Source organism: Conger conger, chromosome 7 (genome assembly GCF_963514075.1).
Source record: "Conger conger chromosome 7, fConCon1.1, whole genome shotgun sequence".
Taxonomy (NCBI): Eukaryota; Metazoa; Chordata; class Actinopteri; order Anguilliformes; family Congridae; genus Conger; species Conger conger.
The window spans coordinates 38,155,420-38,180,631 of record NC_083766.1 but is presented as its reverse complement, the minus strand read 5'-3'; the positions used below and the strand labels follow the sequence as shown (position 1 = coordinate 38,180,631).

Genomic DNA, 25,212 nt, shown 5'->3' with positions numbered 1-25,212 from the left:
TCAATACACCTACAGGCAAGCCAGAGTGTCACTACAGGAAATCATTTTAATGTCACCATAATGCTCTCTAGGGGAGGTTTAATTTCCATATAAATAGGTGTGTTGTATTGTAGATTGACCTGAACCAAAAATAATAATCTATAAAAGGGATGGAAGTACTCCTTGGATCCTCCCATAAATTAAGTATGCATATACCAGGAAAAGAGGTTAGTTTAATTAGTTTTTTTTCCTTTTTGATTCGTAATTTAGAGGCTGGCATTGCTCTTTGTGTGTTCGATTTGCACTTTGTTGTACGTCGCTCTGGATAAGAGTGTCTGCTAAATGCCAGTAATGTAATGTAATCTTATTTCATTGGTTTCTTTTGTGACTACCTTGTACATGTCTACCATTCATGGAAAACCTAAGATGTAACTTTCATTCTTAGATTAGGGTTGAATACTTGCAACTTCAATTTCTTTATTTTAATTCACAATTCTGGTTGCGAGTTGTACATTATGATAAAGGTTGATCCAACAGGTTGCTCTGCCCATCAACACATGTGAAGACTTGTAGAATTCTTAGTGACATCCATGGTTTTCTTCAAGGCCAAACTGTTCTCAGACATTGTTCTCCAGAACCCACACAAAAACCAATTTATTGTACCACAACAGCAGCAGTTGAGTAACAAGAATCAAGGACAGTCAGTCCAAAACCAAGCAAATTCTAGATTTTGGATTGGATTTCCAGATGGGAGTACTCCGTTCACTGTTGACCGGTATTGACATGAAACGTTGTTGAAGTTTGATCAAAATGCTCTTATTGAAAACCGGGAATGTTTAGAATAATGATGAAGATTTATCATTTGATTTAAATGCTTTTATTAAAACTGTGAAACGGTTAGAATTGAGAATAAGTGAATAAGTCAGCATGAGTAATTAGGACCGTGTCTGTTCAAACACATTGAGCTGCAAAGTACAGAGTTTGTTTAATGAAAGTGCAGAGAACATTTAACCAGGTGTTTACAAACTATGCCATTGACTAAGTGATGCAGGTCAAGCAATGTGGGTCTTTGCAGAGAAATGTTTTGAGTTAGTGATCACCAGCCAATTTGCCTGTGTCATTATAGAGGCGAAAGGTTAAGACAGCTCAGCTTTCATAGTGACAGAAAATATCAAGGCGAGTTAAGAGAGACAATGTGATGTTATATGACAAATGATTGGTTAGCTATATTGTATAAAGACTAGGATACTTCCAACTGTTACTGGAATTTCTGGTCTCTTGAAGCTTCTTGCATGGAGCACACAGATTCCCCAGATTAATCTGTTTTATTTTAAACTAAATATTTGTAATGAGCAACTATTGACTGAATATTTTTTCAACATCACTGGTGCCAATACAACTTCACCCACGTAAAAGGGACGAGGAGGAAAAGCGACAGAAATATTTCCTCAAACTTTGGTGCCAAAACCCGGGATCCAATCTTCTGAAGCAGGACTGCTGATGGCCAATGGGACATGGTGTTTTTCCTTGAATAGGACCAGTGCGCACAACTAAGATACAGGTAAACAGTCATCTTTTTTTATAAGACTGTGAGGGCGTTACCTGTGGTCCATCGGCTTTTGGCAGTGCCTGTGAAGGAGTGACGGATACCTGTGGGCGAGTTCTGGCTTTTGAAAGAGAGTGATGTTGAAAAGCATGAATGTAGTGATGATAGGAAATGAGCCTTATAGCTAACCAAAACCCGTGAGAAGTCGTATTGGGTATACTGACGATCGGTGCAGTGCATGCATGTGAGGGGACAGACTTGTCCATACGGACTCGAAAAACATGGAATTGTTGTGGAACAGGGACTTAATTTAAAGGCAAAAGACTCCTTTTAGAGGAGCCGTAAATCACCGTGCAGAGGATCATACATATCAGATAAGGGGCAAGGCATGGCTGCTGCAGGAGTACAGGCCGGTGTGAAAAAGTGTTTGCCCCCTTCCTGATTTTTTTATTTGCATGTTTGTCACACTTAAATGTTTCAGATCAAACAAATTTAAATATTAGTCAAAGACAACACAAGTAAACACAAAATGCAGTTTAAATGAAGGTTTTTAAGGAAGAAAAAAAAATCCAAACCTACATGGCCCTGTGTGAAAAAGTGATTGCCCCCTAAACCTAATAACTGGTTGGGCCACCCTTAGCAGCAACAACTGTAATCAAGCGTTTGCGATAACTTGCAATGAGTCTCTTACAGCGCTGTGGAGGAATTTTGGCCCACTCATCTTTGCAGAATTGTTGTAATTCAGCCACATTGGAGGGTTTTCAAGCATGGACCGCCTTTTTAAGGTCATGCCACAGCATCTCAATAGGATTCAGGTCAGGACTTTGACTAGGGCACTCCAAAGTCTTCATTTTGTTTTTCTTCAGCCATTCAGAGGTGGACTTGCTGGTGTGTTTTGGATCATTGTCCTGCTGCAGAACCCGAGTTTGTTTCAGCTTGAGGTCACGAACAGATGGCCGGACATTCTCCTTCAGGATTTTTTGGTAGACAGCAGAATTCATGGTTCCATTTATCACAGCAAGTCTTCCAGGTCCTGAAGCAGCAAAACAGCCCCAGACCATCACACTACCACCACCATATTTTACTGTTGGTATGATGTTCTTTTTCTGAAATGCGGTGTTACTTTTACGCCAGATGTAATGGGACACACACCTTCCAAAAAGTTCAACTTTTTGTCTCGTCAGACCAGAGACCAGAGTACTTTCCCAAAAGTCTTGGGGATCATCAAGATGTTTTCTGGCAAGACTGAGACGAGCCTTAATGTTCTTTTTGCTCGGCAGTGGTTTTCGTCTTGGAACTCTGCCATGCAGGCCATTTTTGCCCAGTCTCTTTCTTATGGTGGAGTCATGAACACTGACCTTAACTGAGGCAAGTGAGGCCTGCAGTTCTTTGGATGTTGTTGTGGGGTCTTTTGTGACCTCTTGGATGAGTCGTCGCTGCGCTCTTGGGGTAATTTTGGTCGGCCGGCCAATCCTGGGAAGGTTCACCACTGTTCCATGTTTTCGCCATTTGTGGATAATGGCTCACTGTGGTTCGCTGGAGTCCCAAAGCTTTAGAAATGGCTTTATAACCTTTTCCAGAATGATAGATCTCAATTACTTTCTTTCTCATTTGTTCCTGAATTTCTTTAAATCTCGGCATGATGTCTAGCTTTTGAGGATCATTTGGTCTACTTCACTTTGTCAGGCAGGTCCTATTTAAGTGATTTCTTGATTGAGAACAGGTGTGGCAGTAATCAGGCCTGGGTGTGGCTAGAGAAATTGAACTCAGGTTTGATAAACCAGTTATGTTTTAACAGGGGGGGGGGGGCAATCACTTTTTCCACACAGGGCCATGTAGGTTTGGATTTTTTTTTCTCCCTTAATAATAAAAACCTTCATTTCAAAACGGCATTTTGTGTTTACTTGTGTTGTCTTTGAATATTTAAATTTGTTTGATGATCTGAAACATTTAAGTGTGACAAACATGCAAAAAAAATAAAATAAGGAAGGGGGCAAACACTTTTTCACACCACTGTAGCTCTATGTCTTGTGTGTTTTATATATATTTTTCTATTATTTTAAGGTTTGAGAATCCTTTGTAAATATATGCGTGATTACTGCCGGGTGTTTTAAATATTGTGAATTTCCCAAGGGAGAGAACAAATTGATTGGTTGTTCTCATATATAATAATTATATACATAATAATAAATATTGTGGATTTCAAAGGGGGAGAACAAATTGATTGTTCTCATACATAAGAAATTTGCAGTATTACAGCTGGATTTAGACAATCTGAGAAAATTCCTTCTGCTAAAATGAACATAATTGCAGTGTAGACATGAGATACACGCCATTAATCTACTAGAACTTTATACCAGGAGATTGGTGAAATTATCTACGCAAACAACTGTTCTGAACATTTCCATTTTATTGCTTGCAGCACCCTGAGCAAGGATATAAGAGGAATAAGGGCAACAATGCAGTGGAAATGTGCCTTGATCTTTGATCACACAATGTACTAATCACATACGGCAACATTTTCAAACATTCCAAGCATCAAAAACAAATCTGTCAAGAGAAATGGATGTAGAAAATTAAATATACGAGACATACAATACTAGAAAAACCATAAATATCAGACGCTCAAAATGCCTCCATTTTCAGGAAAGCCCATTTGTTTGTGTACTTTCTGTAGCTTCAGGTGTTGATTGTAGTGATTCAGGGGCTATTCCTAGTCCTCTCTTGCTCTTCTCAATGAGAGGGGTTAAAAGATTAAACCTACACTCACCGACCGGTCCAAAATCCAACATTTGCCTGCAGCTCACAAGACACAACCTCAATAACTTTGGCAATTCATTTCAGCCAGAAAACAGTCCAGTTTGTCAGAATTATTTCCAGGTGGTGATGGGGTTTCTCATTTGGCTCAGAGTACAACAAAAACACTGAATCACACGAACATTTCATGAAACTACATTGCCTTGCAGCTTTTATAGCCTTCCCAACATTTAACAACTAAAAAACCTGCACATACCATCTCTCAATGTGCATGCATGCATTCATTCATACCCCCCAATCTGTGATATGGTGACAAAAGACATACAAATGCGCATGTGTGCAGCAGTATAGCTGAAACAAACTTTTTTGGAAACTGTAGCAAAAATCCCGATGCTATATTGATGTGTAGAGCTCTCATGCAAGTGAATCAGGTGTTATTCTGAGTCACAGTGAACAGCACATTTCTATGGGACACCCCGACAGGTCAGATCACTTCAGTAAAGAATACCACTCATTTACCTCATTTTTCATTGGGAATGCTCAACAATATACACAAAAGTTTTTACAAATATGTATGTCCAAACAAAAATTACATATTAACAGAATAATCCTCACAGATTGACATGCAAAAAAACAAACAAACAAACAAACAAACAAAAAAAAACATAGAGACACAGGACAAAAAAACCCAGATAGGCCAAATCTCAAGGCTGACAATAGAGATTCATTAGAATTCAGTGATTCAGCCTTGGATGAGCCAGCCATAAGTGTCAAGTGCTACTGTAGATTTCAAAGGCACTCGGATGGAGCGTGAATCTGAATCAGTAAGCCTGCTCCAACAGGTTGGGAGCGCGTACGTATACAACAGCACACAACGAGACACATCCAGACCCCTCTGTGACTGTAGCACCTGGGGTTTGCATTCAAGTTTAACGTCCCAACAACTGCAAACCGTACTGCTTTGTACTTCTCGGGTTTCAATTTTTTTTTTTTTTTTTTTTTTAAGCATAAAGGAGGACTTAACATCCACACAGCTGGTTGACCTCTGGATCTGGAACCACTAATCACCAGCTTCAAAAAAATAAAGACTGATTGAAATTGCCGTGGCCATGACGCACAAAAATAAAAACGTTAATAAAATTGAACTGATATAAATGTGTGACCTCACAGAAATACAGTATGGCTCTGAACACTAAATGAGCTGTCCCTCATCTTCTCGCGGGCGTTCTTTTCCGTAAAGGGAAGCGGATGCGGCTTAGATGAGCCTGTAGGTCAGGTAGTCCACCATGGGCGGCGGGATGGGCAGCGTGTTCACCCGCTGTGTGGGCATGACTCTCCTCACGGCCATGCGACACAGGTGCTGCAGGCTGGCCACGCTGCACGGAGACGCCCAGAGGCACACGCTGCCGTCCCGAGACCTGAGGGGTGGGAGAGCAAAACCAGGTCAGAACCAAAGACAACCAGAGAGCTGCAGCAAATAGACGTCCAGGGCCCGCCTTCATACTTCCTCAATTTTCTTCCACAACACTCAAAAGCTGGAAAATCTTCTGACAGAGGCCTGAGGGCTGGGTGTAACATAACATGGACTCTGCATTTCTACAGAAGGGCACGTCTGAATGGAAGAAAAACCTGCCTTGTGCAGCCTTCACTGTACATAAAGAAGTAGTGTCATGGGAGGATGGCATATCTGCTGGAGCCTACGGCGTGGTTGTCGTTATTTGCCCCTATAGGCTTGCGGTGTCTGAAATGCTGAGCTGCACGGTGGGTTTAGGGTCGTGTGGGGGGAACGGTGGTGTGTAAATATGAAAAGCGTGCAGCTAATTGGATGACTCACCCTGCAGCCAGCACGTTCCCGTCGGTGGAGAAGGCACAGCACAGGCCACGGGAGAGGGGGGCTACAGCCTGGGGGGCCTTCTCTTCCAGGCTCCAGATACGGATCAGCCTGCCCACACAAATTCATCAGCTTTAGGACGATCACAGGACAGCATAGACCTTCTCAATAGAGCGCAAAGTGTGGTAAACATTTTCATTTGAAACCTGCCTTCGTTCCCACAGGCGAAAGGCCAAGCAATTATGAGGGATAGATACTGATAAACAGTGACATGCAGGTGTCATGTGAAAAGCATGCAGGTGTCATGTGAAAAGCATGCAGTTCCTCCACACAAGTAAACACAACAGCATGCACGTATGCACACACACAGTCTATGGCTAAAGAAAACGTTCGTTTTACAAGCTGCAGTGCTGGGCACGATCACACCAGCAAGAAACGAGCCATTCCCAGCCCTTACCGGTCATCTGCAACACTGGCGAGGTGAAGCCCATCGTGACAGAAGGCCACAGAGCGCACCCAGCGGTCGTTGGCTCCCCCAGCAAAAATAGGCGAGGGTGGAGGAAACAGGTGCCTGTGGGGCGAGAGGTTCCTTTTAGAGAGATCACAGCATAGGGTTTGAAGTACAGGTTCCCACCCTACCCAAGAGAAAACCGTAGTGAACCACAGTGAACGTTCCAAGGCAAGTCCTCACCCAAACTCCCTCAGCACGGTGCCCAGGTGGGGGTCCCACACGATGACGCGGGTGTCGTAGGACGCCGTGGCCAGGAGGGCCCCGTCCGGAGAGAAGTCGCAGGACACCACGTCGTTATGGTGGCCCTCCAACTTGCGGATCAGAGTGTACTTATCCATGTCCCAGAGACACACCTGCAAACAAGAGCAGCCATGTTAGAGCCAGCAGAACGACCTCAGAAATACACTGTCAATAAACTACTAATTTACCTCTAAACTGGTTACACACAGTATTAAGTAAAATAAGTAATAATGTATATATAATTACACAAGGAATCAAAGATATGCTGTGCCATTTTTAAGGAATATGCATTGTGAAATTTGTTTTAATTAAGTACATGCAAGGGACACATCAGTGCCATGTTAAAAACATTAATAATGAAAATTAAACATATTTCTCTGTTTGCATTTAGGCCTTCTAAATAGGCAATTTGACAATTAAACACTACAAATTAAATACTACAAATAAAGTGCAGAATGGATTACAAAACAATTCTAGTTTCAAATTCTAGTATGAGTAACTACAGTAAAAATAAAAAAGTATTTACAAACAAGTAGTAACTTAAGGTAACATAATGTTACTCCACTGGTTTCCCCTTTCAGAGTTTTAGCTCAGTTGTGAATACAATAGGCTTGGCACACCGGCGGAAGCCTACAAAGACACTGCAAGAGAAAAGAACATTTGATGGCCAAAGGGTACACACCTTTGGCACACACACACACAATTTGCAAACTAGTGACAAACTGCAGTTCTGACAGTTGAAGTTGAAGAAGATTTGACTACTTGTTTATATCTTTTGCTCTGGCACACTCTGAACATGTTTACACAACCACAAAAACTGCCATTTTAAAAAGTACAATTATTGGATGTTGCAACAAAGGGGGTTCAAGGAAGGGTACAGGTATATTAGTATAATAAATTTGTGGGAATATGTTGAATATTTTCTCATTTGGTTTGAAGTACTAGAATCATCCAGAAAACCATTTCAGTTTTCATGAACGTGCAAATTCTGCAAGAAGCTCATCTGGCACATTCTTCACCCTCAGGTACATTTTACATGTGGCTTTTGATCTTTTTGTCAAAGTTTCCCTCACGGAAATATTTGCCAAGCAGGCAATTTGCATGAATTTAATTTGAAACGTCAATTCATTTCAAGGTTTATTTCTCGCTTTTCAAGCAAATTGTTTAAGTGCTGTAAACGCAGTGCTCGGTTAAGCAAAGCTTTGCAAGTGGTTGTGTAAATGTGATGTGAAACTACAACCAAATATAGCCCAACTGCCTTGTCATCAACTTTTCAGAATTTGCACATTTGCTCCAGTGAAACAAAGGAAATATTGCACAATCTTAAAAAAAAATTATTATTCTGTAAATTTGTTGTTAAAGTTGAGGACAAACCATGTGGCAATGAGACAGAATTTAGCCCTCAGTGGCACCCTCAAGACAAAGAGGAAATTGTTTCGGCCATTTTGTAAATCTGTCTGAAACAAGAAAATTACGCTTTCAGCTATTCGGTGGTGAGGAGGGCAGCACTGTGACCATCTTTTTTTATAATTCTTTTTATTTTATTTTATTTTTATTTTTTAACAGCTCCAAGAACAGAATCCCAATTAAAGGAAAAATTCACCAAATAAATCAATACATGAAGAACATTTTGCACTACGCGCAGACAACTGAACCTAGAAATACCCAGAGCAGGATGCGCATACCGCAGGTGTTGAAAATGCTGCTCAGAGGAATTCATGTTTGCATAGTAGAGAAGAACTCCCCTGCTAATCTATTTAATTATATGGGACATCAACATTCATGCTCTCTGTGATGTTGCATTTTCTTTGCAAAATGCGTTTGTGAGTTCCTGCTTTTCTACATTAATCTTGAAAGAACATGCGCGCAGCCCTTTTGGTTTCCTTGCCTCTCGCTACCATAGCTCATTTCCAAGTTTTTGTTTATTTTGTCTGAGAGGAGTTGTATTAAAATGTCTAACAAGAATACCAGATTTGCCAAGCAAATCAGGAAAGATATGCAACAACCTTAAATTTATAGGAGCAACATGGTGGTTGGTCACAATTTCTTAATTTGCACAAGAGGTCATTGAAGAAACACAATGAAAGTATTAAATATGTCCATTCTTTTGTTTTGGAGAAGTTAGCATCTTAAATGTATCACCCTATTTTCAACCGGCTGAGAATGTTCTCCTCTTAGTGTGTCACATGAGGATAACTTGTGACCCATAGTTTGCGCTGCTGGCCTCCAGGCAAGACGATGCAAATATTTGACTAGCGTCAGGTTCACTTAAAGGAGTCACATGGTGGTTGGTCACACTTTCTAGGTTTTTATATGCACTTTGCACGAGAGAGCACTGACGAAACATGATGAAAGTATTAAATATGTCCGTTCTTTAGTGTTGGAGAAGTAAGATTTTTCTATTTATCAACCGGTTGAGAATGTTCTCTTCGTAGTACGTCACACAAGGATAACCACTCCCCATATGCCTCCCCTATAACTTGTAACACATAGTTTGGGCCGTGGGCTTCCAGGCAAGACAATGCAAATATTTCACTAAAGTTAGGTTCAAGTAAATTACAGTGCCTTTTAAGGAGTATTAGACTGGTTATATTCATTTAGCTAGCTAGCTAGTTTGCTTTCATAAGGTGACGTTATCGATAACGTTAGCTAGCTAGTTCTTTCATAAAGACATTATAGTTGTGTTTTTATCTTAACCTAGCTAGCTAGCTAGCAAAAATTATCATTGGATAAGTCAGCGTCCTTACCATAGCTATCATTAGTTCATATACCAAGTTAGCTAGTTTAGAAAATTCAGGCTCCCAAGATAAGCACGGAGATAGCTACGGTAACAAACAACAATCTGTGGAATGTGGGAGCACAGTCTGTCAATCATAGCAAATTGACAGTTCTCATTACCATGCCCAGAGAGTTTGTATGTGAATGTTTATAGTGTAAGGCGGAAATGATGAATTATTATTAATTATTAAATTATTATTCTGGCATTATCACTCAGGGCTGGTCAGCTTGCTGGCTTCCTCTGGTATTGTGGAATATGTGGCTGTAAAGTAATTTAACCCAGGAGCATGCACCATTAACCCCCACTATCTCCGCACCCATACGGGCAGGATCTTTACGGCACGGGAAGGTTTCAGAGGGCACGGCCTGTTAGGCCCTGACCTTCTCCTGAACCCCCCTTTATTGCTCTCTCCCTCTTTACTCAGTCACTAAATGATGTGTACAGCATTGGATGTTTCATGACAAAGTCAGTTTAGATAATACTCATGTTTGGTATTATTCTGATTGTTTCAGTGCGACTGGTGCAATGGTTTTATTTCTGCAACAGCAAACCCTGGACATCATAACCAACCAGGAACCAGAGAGAAACTGTGTGGAGCTCTGCCCCAGTGAAAGCCATGTGCCTCAACCCCCCTGCGTTTCCTGGGGAGGCGTGGCTCCAAATTACAGATGGGTGACCCATTTTTAGGGTTAACATCAAAGGCCAGATTTTGGATTTAAGGACCGCAAACTAAGCAATCTGGGAGAATGCAATCAGCCTCCCGTACACACAGTGCACGTAATTTCTACGTACAGGGTGTCTGTAGCCAGACTCCCGTATGTAGCTTTTATTACCAGGTATGACTTTTAAGACTCCGTAATTTGGGTTCCGTTGTAATGTTTTGTGATTTGGAACTAGTATGTAATTACATGTATGGAACCTGCCTGGTAAAATAAATTGTTAAAACTTGATCTGTGTGGTTTCGCTTACTGACACTCAGTTATACATGGAATGCTTGGTTTACCCCCTCGAACTGGTCTAGGGAGGATGAATATTTCCACTTAATGTATCACGGCGTATAGCACCCGTAGACCTATGTTGGTAAATCCCTCGCCTCCGCATGGTAGTTCATTCATGTCGAGCACAGCCGTAGCTAGGTTGGTCTGCTTGGGTCCCAAGGCTGTAAACAGATATACCCAAGAGTAGCTATTCCTGCGACCTCTGATGACTACAGATAGTTAGTCAGTTCGTGAGACGTGCACATTACGCGCGATGTGACATGCGGTGGTACCAGCAGAGGACTGTTCGGAGAGTAAATCTCAGTACAGGATTCCTATAGCGATCAAGTCAAAATTATAAATACGACATCCACTAATGTGGATAACTAATCTAAATTATTATTCTAAAATGAGGTCAGATAAACGAAGGTGAATCTATTGGCCCTATTGTCGAGATTCTGGGTCAGCCGGAAGCGGAAGGCAGAGTGGTACTACTGCCTTTGTATCGTGGTTTGTTTATTGGCTGATCTAGACTGTCTGCATAGGGGCCACTAATTTTTAACCCTATTAGTATTCTTTCAGCAACACCAGGACGAGCACGCTGATACCTTCAGCCCTCGCTAAATTCCGTCGTTGGGTTAACGTGGGGTTTTACAATAGTGGTAAATTTAGGCTTTGAAAATACATTTAAATGACTGAATAAGAAATATTATGCACATTTGTTTTGTTGTTGCCTAAAGACAACTGGCAAGTGTCACATTCAACCACCATGTTACATCTTTAAAGCTTATGAAAAACAGCTGGTATGTATTACTAATATAATAAGCATAAATGTATATAACAATAGGTGTGAATTTTTCCTTTAATTGACATTAGGTATTCAAAAAGCTGGGAGTTTTAAGTTTGAGAACTAACCACAAACAGATACTTTTACACAGTTGGAATCTGCTTGTTTTTGTCAAACTCTTGTCCTCCTTCCATTTTACAAGGGATTGAATTGCAGGCAGAAATCCAAGCAATCAGCTAAGGAATAAAGAGCCCTTTCATTCTACAGTAATTCTGAAAATGAACCAAGTTGGCTATCCAGGACATCTTCTCAAAACAAAAACTAAGACCTAGTGACTAAACATGCCAGTCTGTTAACCGTGGTATTAGATTTTGGAGACAACATTCTGTAGGACAGTGTTTTATATAGCTAGTTTACCCTACAGCCTACCTATGCCTGAGGAAGGGTTGAAGGCAGGACTAATTCAATTACAAACTTACAAAGATTTGGGGTAGGGAGGGGGTGGGGTGTAACAGTAAAAAAAAATATATATATATATATATAAAAACTCCTGAACTTGTATTAAAAAACAAAAGAAAGTGATTGCCACAGCAGAGGGAGACGGACACGAAGCAGCACCTACGTACTGGGACCCCTGTGGTCAGGAGCACGGAGCCCCTGGGCGCGGGCACAGTGTGTCCCCGGCGGCCTGCACCGGCTGCTCAATGTCAGCGCGGCGCTCCCCTCAATACCAACCACACACAGAGCTGCCACCACCTGTGACAGGGAGAGCAAGACACTTATGGACAAGCACAGCCTAGCACAGCACAAGCATCGGCGGCAGAGCCTGCAGCGCCCAGTCAACCGGCAACGACAGCCCGACGGGCCTGCTGTTTATGTTTCTCCAATTTATTATAAAAATGTTTCTTAAGCAAATCTGAGCATGCCCAATTCCGACTCTTAATTTGGAACATCCGATTATCTGCAACTGCAGCCGTGCTCGTGCGCGAACCCCGCTGCCGATTCGGGAGCGTGGACGTCCGCGGTTCTCCTCCGAAAAACCCGCGGCGTCGCCACGACTGCTTCTCCTCCACACCGCAGACTGCAGCTAAGCTCGCGTAGAGCAGGGTCAGTTCACGACCTTCCATACACGGCTTCAGCGTGCAGTCCGCGGGCGCCCAATCGGCCAGCGGGGGTCAGTAGGTAAAAGATGAAATGCGGACCCCTAGCCGACTGAACCCTCCCATACCCGAGACCACCACAACCAACAATCGTGCATCGCCAATCGAGCTACCAGCCATAATTGGCACTGGCACAGTCTGGATTGGATCAGACCGTGGGGCTCATTCTTGCACCAGTGGTACTTTATCTGAATGAGCCACCATGCAGCTCCCCAATTTTTGGTCTTTCAATTTTGGAACATTTGCTGAGGGGGCTGGTAGGGATAATACAATAACATGGACCCTGTAACGTTCCTATAAGGGGTAGCTGGTATGCAATGAGCCGCAACCATCTTAGTCAACTGGGTGATGCTAGAGCCACTGGCGGGGACCAGGGGCCTTCTCTAAATTTCTACTCTTGTAAAAACATTAAAACCTTTGGTAATGAGAACAAGCCATTCAGCCCATCAAGCCGGGCTGTTTTGCGACCAACATTCACGGCGCACAAGCAGTGCATTCTACTCAGAATTCTTTACAAATACAAATAGAGAAAAGATAAAAAGAAATGAAACTTATTGTGAGCTAAGGAAATGCATTGTGGCGCTCAGCCGAAAACTATTCATTGGCATATCATTGGTAGCGAGTCATGATGCGGAGGCACATGGAAGGAGAGAGGGAACGCGCATACGTACCGCTTTACCGGCACCCACAGAGCACAGCACTGAGGAGTCGGGAGAGAAAGCACAGCAGTTCACCGGCTTCTGGTGGCCCCTCAGCACCTTCACCATGTTACCTGCAGGGGACCAGCAGCACACATCACTACACTCCCCCTCACCCGCTACTCACAGAACAGATAACGCAACGAGTTTGGGTGCTCTTTGTCCACACCTAATTTTCCAGGTTTTCAATCCTGCACAGCCTTTCTTGTCAAGCAACAGGTTTTATAGCAGCATTAAGTCTTTATAAGTAGTTGAGGGCAATACACTGTAGATATAATTACGTTTTCCTCATAAAATATTTTCTTTGATCATATCTGATGCGGAAGTGAACATCCAAACTCTAGAGGCTGTGTGAAATGTATCACCACTGATAAGTATTGGGTGTTGCTAAGACAGCCAATCGGCATTAAGGCCTAGAAGCTTCCATGAGATTGCAAAAAACATCACATGATCAAACGAAAGTTGTGCGACATTGCTGCTGATCGGCCATCTTATCTACACCCAATAGATAACAACGGTGACGTGTTATCGATTATTTTCCTGGAAGCATTTTACGTGCCCTCTGAAGTTTAGATGTTTACTACCACATCAGGTAAGAGAGAGAGAAAAAAATAAATAAATAGAAAGGCAACACACCACATGGAGGCCATGGTCATTATTGAGCAAGAGTCACAATCGAAAGCATTTCTGCGATTTTTAACCAAGAGTTTTACTATCAAAGCCTTAGCCCTGGCAAAATTGTAGGAGATACAGGGTTTAAGGTGCAGCCCAACAACATTCCAATGGGCCCAGAGGCAAGAGCAATACAAACACACAATGTTCTCGCTTCACAGTGAGGACTTGAAATAACAATTCGGCCTAGATACAATATGCTTCCTGTTGGTTCAAAACCAACAGATAGCCAAGGAGACATTCATAAAGATGTTATTGGTGGAAGACCAGGTCGAAGTGAGACGAGCAATAAAGCCTGCACAACACACCTATTGCTCCCGTGTGGTTAATCGTATATCGCCCTTCAGGGAATTAGTGGTAATATTTCATTTCACAAACATGAAATTCATGTGCTGGAGATCCAATGGGGCCGGAAACGGCAAGGATAGGAGCGTTTTGGGCCGCCTGACGTGCAGAACTGTGAACACTGCGCTGTGTGTGGAGTTGGGCTCACCATCGTCCTTCAGGTCCCACACACGGAGAGTTCTGTCTTGGGAGGCAGACACCAGCATGAGGCTGCCATCGGGAGCGAAGGCCAGGTCGCGCACCATGTCCGTGTGGTCCAGCAAGTTCAGCAGCAGCCGGCCTGTCAACCCAGAAAAAAAGAAAAACAACCCTCAGCACCCGACATCCCACGGACTTCCAACGTTACGATGGCCCAGCCCCAAAGCTGCTGGATGAATTCTTTAGGCTTTAAGACCACAGTAAACTGCACTTTAAACATGAAATTATGCTCCCACAAGAGTGGGCAAACATTACAGGCCCTACAAAGCCATGCCAACACTGAGGAATGCCAGAGGGAAAGACTGCATTCAGTGTGATCTACGCATGCAAGAAAAAAAAAAAAAAAAAACCCCCACAGATATCGCATTAATCTTCCAACCAGGGGATTTGATGCTGCCTGCCTGCCTAACATGAGCACTAAAATTAGATTACCTAGAAATCCGGATGCCAAAGAGGATTACCCGGAGGGCTCACTGCCATTCCTTGAAATGCAGAAACTGCAATTTGCCTCCCCAATCCAGAATAAATCCCCGTAATTTGTAGCATGAGACACAAAATACATCAGATTTCACCTATCCAAACAAGTTTGATAGTGAGCAGGTTCACTGACTAACAGGCATCAACATGTCAATACGATGCGTCACCTGCCCATCCCCAAAACAGTGCCACAGCTGGTGTGGAAACACTTTACAAAAGCGTGTCTCGTCAAGTTATGACATGGAAGATAAAATTATCATTCTGTTTTTTTGGGGTTTTGCCACCTCAAAATGAAAGGAGAGACTGGCCAGATTCTACCCAGTCAAAGTTGGAAGAAACAAAACTTCCCTCTTTCCAGCACTCTCCTGACTGACAGCGCGACTCACCGGTGTAGACATCCCAGATCTTGATGCGGCCGTTGTTCAGGCCAGTGGCGAGCAGCAGCTGGTCCTGGCCGAACTTGAAGCGGTGCCACTCCACATTGACGCAGCGGCTGGGCTTCTCGGGCACAGACGAGCCGAAGGCCAGCCCCCACACGGTGTCGCCGCAGTTGATGGTGTGTTCGCAGGGCACATTCTGGGGCAGCTGCGTCTCACTGCCTTTCCGCGACCGCTGCCTGGTCCTCACCCTGCTCGACTGGCTCCCATCTCCCGCAGAGCTGAGGGGAGAAATGGGGTTCATGAACTGGACCGGACTCCATTGCCTTTGACAATACTGAAAAGGGCCCTTAAATTGCTACATTGCAAAATAACCCGGATATCAACACAAAAAATAGAAACACTTCAAATTTGGTGAGTGAATCAGCAACTAATGATTCAGCTCAGATCAATGTGTCAGTTTAATATCATCGGTTGTGGCTTAAGACATAACTAGCAGTTTAATAATTTACCATGATACAATCCACAATACAATCCTCGATTTCATAATGTTACCTGAAACTTGTTCACCGCTTTAAAAAAAATGTTTATACATTATGATGAATGGGGTCAAGCTCCTTCCATTCCTTTTTGGCTCAAACTGGTAAAGCAGGTATGACTACTAATTTGTCAGACAGGTTGCTGAGTTCAAGAAGAGCAGGTGATTTATGTAAAACTTATGGTACAAGACAGTTTGAGCCGAAATAGTCAAGTCTAATACTTCACTGGCAAGTGTGCAAACTCACTGTCGAAAATGTTGTCAGAAAAGTGTGTGATACTGGAAGAAAAAAAACAGGTTGCCCTGTTTTTACATTTACAGCAGACCTTGCCAGATTTTGATCACTGGACTGGGGAACCGTTCAGTTACTGTTTAAATAGATACTCTTGCATTGTGACTGTAAACATCTAGGATGTTTTTACTTTTAATTTTACGGGCAGGTCAATGATTCTACAGATCCCTTATCTCCAGTTGAAGATTAACAGCACATTAAAGGCCCATTCCGTAAACATCACGATCAAAACAGAGAGCTGAGGAATGTCTATTTAACCTTAATAAATGGGGCCAAAGAACAGAGCACAAGCCTCCAAAACAAAGAACTTGCACAGGGAAATCTCATACACAGCCATGCTTCATTGCAATTTCAGCAGGTTCAGATCTACAAAATACATATATGATAATCAACAAGAACGAAACAGCACAAAAAATGAAAGGCCGTGTCTATTATCAAACTGCAGCTTGTGTTGATTGCAGTTTTAAAGGTACCACACAGAATGAATGAACAAACTAAATATTAATCAGGAAGGCATGTCCTGTAGTGTGAGAAGCAGGACAATATTCAGATTTTAAAATACTAGTGCACACCAGCATTAAACTGCCGGTATGCAGCCAGCTACGCAGTTAGACAACAGTGATGCACAAAAGAACATTTACAGAACTGTGCAAAAGTCTTAGGCACCTGTATAACATTCTGTACAGATAAGATTCTTTCAAAAAGAATTCAATGAAAGTTCCTAAATAAATGTACTATACATTTTAGTAATTTGGCAGAAGAGTTGAAAACTGAATCAAATCAATATTTTTTTGTGACCACCCTTCGGCGTTAAAACTGTATCACTTCTGTGAGATACAGAACCGCAGGACAGCGTTGGCTAAGACAATCAGCAGGGAGGCTGTTCCAACCATGTTGGAGAACTTGCCACAGTTCTTCTGTAGACTTTGGTTGGCTCCTTGCTTCTGATCTCAGACAGACTTGATCAAGTTTTTATGTAAAAAGTAGTCAATTGCTTACAGTAATATGTTGCATTTTTGTATTTAATTTTAAAAAGTAACTGTTAAATTAAATATTTTGGAAAATGAATATCTGGAAATCTCAAATTGATTATTTTATACTAACACAAAAAAAAAAAAACATATATATAATAAAGTATAGGGTGCCTAAGACTTCTGCACAGTACTGTACATTCCCATGGAGAATGATATTTCAGGACAAGCTGGAAAGAATACTGTTATTAACCAAACAATGCTCATTATGAAAAGTAACATTCAGCCTGTGACAATGGGCTTTTCTGCAATCACCATTGCAGTGTGAAAGTAAAAGGTGACTTAGCAGAATGGACTATTCTGGAAGGTAGTGCCGACACAGCCGGGAAATAAAATTCACTGGACAAATACACACCAGAACAGAAGCAAACTGAATGCCCCCTTCATTTCGGGACAAGCTAAAGCATGTCCCATTTTCTGTTCTGGAATGTTCTAACAGGACCCATGCAATACATGCGGTTTCCTTGAAACATGCAAGCTCCTTATGATAAATACTTGAGATGAATGAAGGGGTAAAGCATAAAGGCATGAAGCGCTTTTAAAGAAAACTTACAAGCTTTTCAAACATTTTGTCCACGGAACCAGCCTCACGATGCGGTGCCCTTGAGACCAAGCGAAGTAAGAACCATCTGGAGCAAAGGCCACAGTCCAAGTCTCCCGCCCAGACTTTTGGTCAAAAGCAGCAACTGGCGCTGGAAGTTCCCCAATCAACTTGGCCTTGCCTAAAGAATAAATTCGATCCATAGGTTGGCTGAATAACTTGTTTGCTGTTGTCAGAATTAAGTCAATGAAAGACAGTATCCAACAAAGACAAGTTATACGCAATTAGTTTACAGAAATAGGGACAACGCTGTAAGCAAACCAACTTGAACACTAGTCCATTTGTAAAATGTTTAGTTAACCAGGCTGCCGATGTCATGACAATGGGGTGGAGGGATAGAGGCAGACAGGTTTACGTGCTATGTCAACCGGATGTGATGGCTCCCTCCTTGGCTAACAAAATTAGCGCTATGTGTTTTGCTACAAGGTTACGTCGTTAAACAAACGTAAGGAAGCATACGCCTCAAAAACAGAAACACCGAATCACTGGTTTTTGCAATCGAAACGTTAACGTTACCCAAGCTTTCGTATTTAAATAGCTGACGTTAGATTAGCGCTGACAAATATGCTAACTACATTAATGAAATTGTACACTTTAGAGACATCTGGGTCTCTTTTAAAATTTCCGTGACAAATGTAATTTGTTTTTAAATAATGACCAAACAAAGAACTTACTGTTCTTATGCCTACACGTTATCAGAGAAGCTAGCGTGTAACGTAGTGAGGCCGAGTGTAACGTAGCCTAGCTAGTGGGGTGGGGTGGGGTGGGGTGGGGTGGGGTGGGGTGATCGAGTCTTGAGAAAAATACATTTCAGGGCGACGCTAGCTGGACATCCTATTAATGTTACCAATACTTGTTAGTGAATATACATGTAACTTGACGTTAGAGCTTACTAGAAACTACTGCGTTAACAATGAGCTACATACAGTTAAATTACCGTTAGCTAGTTGAACAATAAACGTTCATTATTATTGTTCTGTTAAACGAATAGCAAAGACGCTAATTCAATGTACGTCATGCCTAAGAATCTCTTGCTTTGAAACGCGCAAATGGCCGAAAATACTCACTAACGTTAAATTGGTCAAATAGATTAGCAATTGACGCCAACCGAGACAATATCAGACCCAGAAATCGATGGCTGGAAACGGAAAATGAGCTGCTAAGATAGCTAACATGCTAGTAAGCGAGACCGTTATCGATAGCTAGCTAGCTAGCCATTTCAACAGCATCAACTACGGTAACGTTAACGTTAGCTAGATTTTAGCTAATGACAAAGATTTGTAGTACAAGGAAATCTTTTGTCATCCCTTCCCCACGGAACAAAAATATGACGTGTTTTAACTTACCTATTTCATTTTCGTTTACACAATCTGGGAAGCTTGCCATCTAAATACAAACAACTTTCTTTAAAAAAGCGAGCTAGTAAACCAGTAAAAATGTCCAAAACAAAAAAGAAACACAAATGATAGCTAGCAATCTACCTAAATATGTGACGCACGCAAGCGAGTTACTAAATGCTCCTTCTTAAACACTAGTTATTAAAAACGAATTTTGAGACCAATCTCAACGCAACAATTCAAAATATTCCCAACGATGGCAAACGAACGCTAGATAGTTTGTAAACTGCAACTCTTCGTTAATCTTTGGCTGAGAAGGGCGGCCGCTGTTGCCTAGTAGACGGGGTGGTAAACCAGCCAGATGGACTCTATTTTCGTACGTCACCACTAACGTAATCCGCATCTACCAAGGCGATTTCAGGGCTCTTCAATTCGAGTCGACGCCTTTGTGAAGAAATGCAAAACAGCATGTTTGGTGGGTGGGGATGTTTCTATGCATAGTCACCGAAAATCAACCTATTTACTTTAGTGAGGGATATTCTCTGGTACGGTTTTGTGAACTCAAACTAAAGTGATATATTCTGTATTCAAAATGCAAAAACACAGTCTGACGTAGCTAGTTAGATTGACGTTAGCCTTGTAACATATCACACAAACGAATGGAGGTCCGGCATAGCTAGTTCTACTTTCGCCGAGACAGAACAATTAAATATTTCACATCGGGCTAGTTAACACCACAACATTTTCAGATGCGTGTTCTAATTATTCACCTTCATTGCGCCTTTGGAATGTGCTTTCTAACACTGGGTCGCCTGCCATGTCGGCCTCCACGATGGAGCGGGCTCGACGCCATTGCGTTTATTAAATGTGCATTCTTACATCTATAATTTATGATGAAAGAATGCATTATTTCAAACTGTAAACCGTTTCTTTTTTTACTGTTTATACTGTTGAAACAGCTTTAAACCGCAACAGTACTCACAGCTTCGGCAACTATCATTTGTGTTACTATATCAATGCAAAATGTTTCTAAATACGATAGGCTACATGTCATATTAACATGCATTAAATCAATATTTAACAAAAATAAATGTAAATTTTTTTTTTTTTTTAAGAAATTTAAATAAATTATGCAATAAATAGGACACCACAACCCGATTTATAATTGCACACGACGTTTGGTCTTCACGCCATCTGCTGGCTTCTTTCTGGAAGATCTTTTTATTTACCAGAGACAGTGCCCATTAATCAACATTTTCAGTTTTCACATCAATGTAAATGGGCCAGAGTTAGCTAATGAGCTAATTCTGTAGTCTGTAGTCTTTAATCTGCATGTCATGTCAGCCTCGTGATGAAGGTACAATAAGCTACCGTTTTAGCAATAGCATACAGTACAGTATATTATATTATATAGCTAATAATAAGCTATAGGCTGTATTATAGTGCAGACTCCCTGTGGCGTGTGCAGACTCCGTGTCCAGATATGTGACTGTATTTTGCTTTGCCTCCAGAGTCATTTTGTAATAAAGTTATTTGTTTTCTATTTGTGAATAATTTTAATCATGCCTGTTTTTTTGTCTCATGGGTGGGGGTGTTATATTCCCCAGAGGAGCCTCTGCCTGTGGCTGGCTCCTGTGAACATTAACTGAAGCTCCTGACCCGTATCTACATGATTGTATGCATTATAAAGTGCTTGGTGAGTGTATGGTGGTGTTCTCTGAACCTGCTAGCAAGATGTTGCATACTGTCTAATGGAATTGAGGCATCTATAGGTGACAAATGTCTTTCTCAAGGAGGGTTTGGGTACTGGTAAACAATGTAGCACAGAGGGCTAAGCTTAATATCCTGAATGGGGGTAAGGTAAAATGTAATATATTGGGTAGTAGAGCTAGTTTAAGAGAAATTATTTCTGGCATACCATTGGGGGTGTAAGGCGGACCCTTTAATAGTTGCACTGTTACACACTGTCAGTGAGCAGGTGAAGTGGCATTTCTCTGGTGGTGGTGCCATAAAAGTTTTCAACATTTCACAACAACACACAATTCTATTCCAGTAGGCCATAGTCCCTTCTCTGCACCATATTAGGGCACACGAAGGGCTGACAAGGGAAGACCTTCTGTCAATAACTGTCTCAGTACTCTCAGGGTTTGGTCACTGGAATTAATTAAGCATAGACTTTCATGACAAAGCAGGTTTAGGGTATATTCATGTTTAGTATTATTTTGCTTGTTTCAGTGCGACTGGTGCAATGGTCTAATTTCCACAGCAGTATACATAGGACTTGGTAACCATTCAGGAACCAGGGGAGAACTGTGGAAACCTGCCCCCGTGAAGCCACCTGTCTCTATCTCTTGACCAGCAACCAATTTAGAGCAATTCTTCTAAATCCAAATTCACAAAATTTGGATTTGGACCATTTTTGGATGGAGATCAAAGGCCTGGTTTCGGCTTATAAGCATGGGTAACCAAGCAATCTGGGCAGGTCTGTAGCCAGACCACCATGCACACCATGTGTATAGTGTCTATGTACAGGGTGTCTGTAGCCAGACCCCCATGTGTAGCCTTTGTTACCAGGTATGGCTTTTATTTGGTTTCTTTTGCAATACTTTCATTTACGTTAAATTTCTAATTGAATTTGATTAAGTTAGTAACCTGCCTGGTAAAATAAATTGTTATACTTGATTTGTGTGGTTTCCCTTACTGACATCTCAGAAGTATATTCTGAGACATTCACATAACGCCTGATGTGACATGCAGAGGGGACCAGCAGAGGACTGTTCAGAGAGTACATCTCAGTACAGGGCAGCCTGTAGCGTAGTGGTTAAGGTACATGACTGGGACCTGCAAGGTCGGTGGTTCGATCCCCGGTGTAATAAGATCCGCACAGCCGTTGGGCCCTTGAGCAAGGCCCTTAACCCTGCATTCCTCCAGGGGAGGATTGTCTCCTGCTTAGTCTAATCAACTGTACATCGCTCTGGATAAGAGCGTCTGCCAAATGCCATTAATGTAAATTACAGGATTCCTGTAGCAATCAAGTCAAAATTATAAATAAGACTTCTACCAAAGGTAGATAACTAATCTAAATTATTATTCAAATGGAAAATTGGCCCTATTGTGGAGATACTTGGACAGCAGTCATTAACATTTAACCCGATTAACATTCTTTCAGCAGCACCAGAAGGACAAGCAAGCAGATACCTTCGCCCTGTAGTTGGGTTAGCGTGGGGCTTACAGGGGTGTCAATGGAAGAGCTTAAGGAGGAGGTTAAAGGGGGAGAGTGATGGAGGTGAAAAGATTTTGGAAAAGGGGAATAAATGGAGGGGAGAGCACAACTGTGTTAATAGAATTCAAAGACAATTTACCGTTACATGATTTTCCAGTGTTTTTTTATGTCAGAAAATATATTCCAGTGCTGTTACAGACCCAATTAAATCACCAAACGGTTGCATTCTTCTTCTGTGATCCTTTTCCAGGCCTTTACAGCAGCCAGTTGTTGTTTGTTTTGGGGGTTTTTTCCCTTCATTCTCGTATTCAGAAGGTGTCATACATGCTTAATTGGGTTAAGGTGTGGTGATTGACTTGGCCAATCTAAAACCTTCCACTTTTTCTCCCTATCCTTTGTTGTGTTGGCAGTGTGTTTTGAATCATTGTCTTGCTGCACGATGAAGTTCCTCCCAATTAGTTTGAACACAGTTCTCCGTACAGGTGTAGACTTATGAATTCATCCTGCTGCTACTGTCATGAGTTTCATCATCGATAAAAATTAGTGAGCCCACTGAAGAAACAGCCATGCAAGCCCAAGCCATGACACTTCCTCCACCGTGCTTCACAGATGAGCTTGTTTGGATCTTAACCAGATCCCTTATTTCTCCACACTTTGGCCTTTCCATCACTTTGGTAGAGGACTTTTGTGGCTCATCTCTGTACTCCTTTGTAATTGTAATCTCGCCTTCCGATTCTTACTATTGATGAGTGGTTTACATCTTGTGGTATAGCCTCTATATTGCTGCTCTCTAAATCTTCTTTGAATGGTTGATTGAGATACCCTCATCTTTGCCCTATGGAGATTGTTTGTGATGTCACTGAATGATGTTTTGGGGTTTTTCGTCACAGCTGTCACATTGTTTCTGTTATCAACTGCTATTGTTTCCCTTGGTTGACCTGTTCGATGTCTATTGCTCACTACGCTTCTAACAGGACACATCTGGGCAACAAGAAACACTTGTCAGTCACATGTTCCAATACTTTTGCTGACCTAAAAATGAGGTTGTCTGATGCAAAAGGTGATATGTTCTAAAGTTAACAAATCTAGATAAAAATACCAGGAAATAAAAGCTGAAATTCAGATGTCTGACTACACGCAGACTGGCTGCTGTTAACCGGAGTGCTGCTGCTTAGGCCTAACTTTTAAGACTGCTTTGTCTTCCATAGCTTGCTTGATAATTGTAACCTACGCGTTACTTAGCTACAGGAAATTACTATAAATACGCATACACATTTCTGCTTTTTAACACATCACTTTTAACTTGACTGGGCCTTATTTCAGGTTGTGGTTATAGTTCAAGTGGTTTCATGTTACGGCCACTAGCATTCACCTGGTTATTGTAACGCAGGTGGATTTTGGGTCATAACAGATTGGGGGCTTGTTGAGGATAGAAACAAAACAGTCGTTAAATAACAGTAACGTAATATCTTGGAGGCCTGTGTTACGGAACTGCAGATTTTCGATTTGTTTTGCTTTATTGCTTGTTGCTATATTGGGGGCAATGTAGTGCCAGCTTTGTGTTTCGTATCATGGTTACTTGCCTGTCCAACTTTGTGCCTAGTTTGTGAAGTATTAGCTTTCTGGTTCGTAACAGTGTTTCTTTGTTGCTTGGTACTACATTGGGTCCCACCTGCAGCAGTAGCTTGGTCCACGGACAAGAGCTTGTGTCACTTTAAGGTGAGCTTTTGTCGATTTGTAGTGTTTTTATAGCCACTTCCCACATATCTGTATCCGTTGAGTGTTGTGATTTTGTTATTTTGTTTCTGTGCGCGCTTAGAGACAGCTCTTTACGCTTGAATTCTGACGACCTGTGTTTCTTTGGGTACGTGGTCATGGAGTTGTTTCCTTGATGACCCAACAATCAAACAGTATATATACCAAATTTTGATGTAAGGTTGTACAAATTTCGGATCATGTTAGCGCATATAATGCTGAGATGATGGCCATAGTTGTAGGTCTGAGATGGGTGGAAGAGGTGAAGCCATTGATTCAGTGGCAGTATTGCAAGTCTAGCGGGTCAATAGATGCAACCTCTTTGGAGAAATAATGGTGTTGTTAATGGGAATAGTGAGGCTGGGAATATGGGTATTTCTGCTGGGTTCCTGCTGATGTTGGGTGGAAGGCGCTGGGCTGGAGTGAAATGAAGTCTTTAATCCGGTCAACAGGGATCAATATTTGGCAAAAGCAGTGGGACAATAGTGGGAATGAGAGGAGTTACTAACAAGTATATAAATCGGTAAAGGGAGTGGTAGGGAATATGCTTTCAATGAGGTTGACAGGGAAACATGAGACAAGTCTGTGTGATTATCATCTAATGGAGGAAACAGTAGAACATTTGTTGTTGAACTGCAAACTATATGTTGAGAGGGAGCGTTTGTTTGAGAGGGTCAAAGAGGCTGGACGGGGATGGGGGTTATGTGGGATATTAGGGTGGTAGTGGCTAAGGCTTGTTACTTTTTCTTAGGAAGATGCGTTTATGAGGGAGAATGTAGGTCAGCTGGTCCCACTCCAGCACAGTAGGTAGCGGTGTGCACACCTTAGTTTTTTTTAATCCGCCAACAAAAACCAAAGAAGAAATGGAGACTTTGTTAATGACGTGTTTTGAGACTCTTTTAAGAGCTCTGTATTTTATCCTTTCAACTAAGTGTTTTGTTGTGTGATTTGTTTTTAAGTTTAACTTTCATGAATTGTGTTTCTTTTGTAGTTGGCAAATGGCCAGGCATGATCTCTTTTTGTTTGAGCACATTTTTAGATAGTTTAGGTCAGAGTAGGTTTAGTGGCATTTTGTTTGGTTTATGGCCCTTTCTGTTGCCG

At 41.8% G+C, this 25,212-nt stretch overlaps 1 protein-coding gene across 1 annotated transcript; it reads right to left on the bottom strand.

Moving 5' to 3' along the window:
• Positions 1-3,917: 3,917 nt before the first annotated feature.
• Positions 3,918-19,515, bottom strand: LOC133132600 (WD repeat and SOCS box-containing protein 1-like). The gene is made up of 9 exons (XM_061248117.1): positions 19,143-19,515; positions 17,749-17,917; positions 15,344-15,615; positions 14,431-14,562; positions 13,239-13,339; positions 6,805-6,977; positions 6,571-6,684; positions 6,117-6,224; positions 3,918-5,700 (listed from the first exon to the last, which is right to left on the bottom strand). The coding sequence occupies exons 1-9, from the start codon at positions 19,180-19,182 to the stop codon at positions 5,538-5,540; spliced, it is 1,272 nt and encodes a 423-aa protein (XP_061104101.1). The 5' UTR covers positions 19,183-19,515; the 3' UTR covers positions 3,918-5,537.
• Positions 19,516-25,212: the final 5,697 nt, after the last annotated feature.